General features: G+C 42.4%; 1 protein-coding gene across 1 annotated transcript in view; it reads left to right on the top strand.

Moving 5' to 3' along the window:
• Positions 1-2,514, top strand: part of LOC123143572 (uncharacterized) — an 8,619-nt gene extending 6,105 nt beyond the window's left edge. Inside the window, exon 5 of the mRNA XM_044562516.1 lies at positions 1,063-2,514. Coding sequence (XP_044418451.1) covers positions 1,063-2,283 — 1,221 coding nt within the window. The 3' untranslated portion in view covers positions 2,284-2,514. The remainder of the gene's footprint in view (positions 1-1,062) is intronic.
• The last annotated feature ends 229 nt before the right edge of the window (positions 2,515-2,743 follow it).

Here is a 2,743-nt window from a genome sequence, read left to right on the forward strand (position 1 = left end):
GGGAGATTTCTTTCGAAGCCAGGCCTTCTGGAGGCGTATGGGACATTCAAGTGGCCTTGGGTTCCGGCCGGGTACCGCCCCTTCCTCTCACAACACTGTTTCTCAGCCTTGGGTAGGATCTTGGGAGTCCCCTCCCCTCCCTCCTTCATCCATAAGTGTCCTTTCGGCTCTCACAATGCTGTCCCTTGGTCTTGGATCAGCCCGGGTAGGGATTGACTCGGGCACACACTGGCACAGGGATCGGGGACTGTAATCCATTTCCCAACACCAGTAATCTAGGAATATTTGTACAGGCATATGTTAAGGTTAGGACTGAATCCAAAATAATACATGTCGCTACAATAAAGAGATAGTATGGGAGCATTTTCCCTCACTGCCCCCAAAAAATGATTCTTCTACAACCAGTATTTCCAATCAATTAGAAACTCAGTTATGAACCTCATGACTGATAATTATGAATGCTGTCACCAGGGAGAATACATTGAGAGAGAAAATGCATTTGCCATGATCTTGTTCAGTAGAACAGTGAATTTGTGTTGTAGTTAACAAGGTGTATTGTTTCTAACAGACAATTGCTGGAAATATTTTGATGGGTAATTTTTTCAAACAAGCATCTCTTTCATGTGCTGTACAAATAACCGCTGATCAAACATATACAGTCTGAGATTTGAACAATGAGGTCTACCACAAAAACAATTCATGGTTAAGAATGGTCTTAAATAGAGTTAATTTCCAATTTTGGGGAATTAATCTGCCATTGGTAGCTTGCCCGTAACACACTCTACTGCTAAGTCAGGGATGTCGATTCTACACATAAATAGGCAAAAACCTGGAGAAAATACGTTCTAGAAGGAAAGAAAGTAAGACTTCACAATAGGAAATGAAGGTTCAAGTTCTAACAGTAGAGGTTTAAATTATGATGGCATTAATGCGTCTCTCCTAAGGATCTTTTTTATGTTCACTGTAGAGATTTCATATGCTGTTCTGGTGCAACCTCTTTCTGAGCAGAGTATCTTTTTTATGTTCACTGTATAATATCCAGCTGTGTTGTTTTGTACCCAGTTGATGGACTGGATGGAATCTCGTGGAGCAAAGTTGACACCTGGGCATCAAGCGCTGCGGCTTGGCCTGGTTTCAAAAGTGCATGGGATACAGGCAGCTGAAGAATATTTCTGGAGCCTTCCTGATAAGTCAAAGAAAACTTATTCATCTTTGCTTAACTGCTATGGTGAACACAGAATGGCAAGCAAAGGTCTGGAACTCTATGAGAAGATGAAAGTCATGGACATTGTTCCAAATACACTGTTGTACAACAACTTGATGACTTTGTACCAAAAGGCGGGCCAGCCAGAGAAAATCCCCTCCACATTTGAAGAAATGCGAGAAAGTGGTATAAGTGCTAACAATTTTACATACTTAATATTGATAGAAAGCTATGTTACAATGAATGACCTGGAGGCTGCAGAGAATGTCCTGGAAGAATTGCAGAAGGTGGCTCCAGTTCACTGGTCCTTGTACACTATGATGGCAAACAATTACATCAAACAAGAGCTGTTTGGAAAGGCAGAAGTGGCCCTCAAGAAAGCTGAGGAAGTCATGGATAAAGCTGAGTTATTGTCCTGGCATTTCCTCATCTCTTTGTATGCCCGTTCTGGCAATTCAACCGAGCTTAAGAGGATCTGGGAGTCTTTGAAGTCCACATTCAAGAAATGCTCGAACAAAAACTATCTTGTGATGCTTGAAGCTCTGAGTATGATTGATGACTTTGAGTCTTTGCAGCAAATCTTTCAGGAGTGGGAATCAAGTAATGAACATTATGACATGAGGATAACAAATGTTATGATCAAAGCTTACCTTGATAAGGGCATGATACACGAAGCTGAGGCTATCCGTCAGAGCACAATGTCTCAGGGTCATTGCAACGGGAGGACGGTTTATATGTTTGCCGAGTTCTATTTGGACAAATCTGATGTTACCGCGGCACTGGAGATCTTGAGAGATGCAAAGAAGATGCTTACGGCACACAAATGGGTGCCATCGGAAAAGCTTACGAGCAGATTTCTGAAGCACTATGAAGAGTCCAAGGATGTTGACGGTGTGGAGTCTTTCTGCGAGTGCCTTAGGAAGCTCGATTGCCTTGATGCAGAAGCTTATGAGGGCATGATGCGGACCTATAAAGCTGCAGGTAGAACCAACCCATCCATTGCTCAGCGCATCGAAGATGATGGGATTCACGTTGGCCCTGAGACGACGAAATTGCTGGAGCATGTCTCCGGCAATTGAAACTGAGAAGGAAAGAAACTTTGTAAGAACTCGAGGCCGCCGTAGAATTTTTCTTCATTATAGAGCAGAATTATGACTTGTCAAAGATGTCGTTATCTCGTGAAAAGCTTGCTGTCACCGGATTTCTGTACATGAATTGCAAGGTCTTTTGGCATTTTACATTTGACCCCCCTGACTACTGTGTACCATCTATCTAAGCTGCTAATACGATGGAGGAGTTATTTTCAATTATTTTCATGTTGCTCAGGTAGTCAACCAGTCGATTGCAGTACCCAGGTATTCTCTAATGTTTAATGTTGCCGACCATTCGTGAAGAGGCGCAAGGAAGCGGTGAGTGATTTCTGATATATTATTTGTTTGCACCAGGTAGTGTTTTTTTTAGGGAAACTGGCTCACATAATTAATCAACCATTTGGGGTACAATGCAATGTCAGGCGAATGTAAGAGCTATATTTTGGCC

The sequence above is a fragment of the Triticum aestivum genome, chromosome 6D (genome assembly GCF_018294505.1).
Source record: "Triticum aestivum cultivar Chinese Spring chromosome 6D, IWGSC CS RefSeq v2.1, whole genome shotgun sequence".
Taxonomy (NCBI): domain Eukaryota; kingdom Viridiplantae; phylum Streptophyta; class Magnoliopsida; order Poales; family Poaceae; genus Triticum; species Triticum aestivum.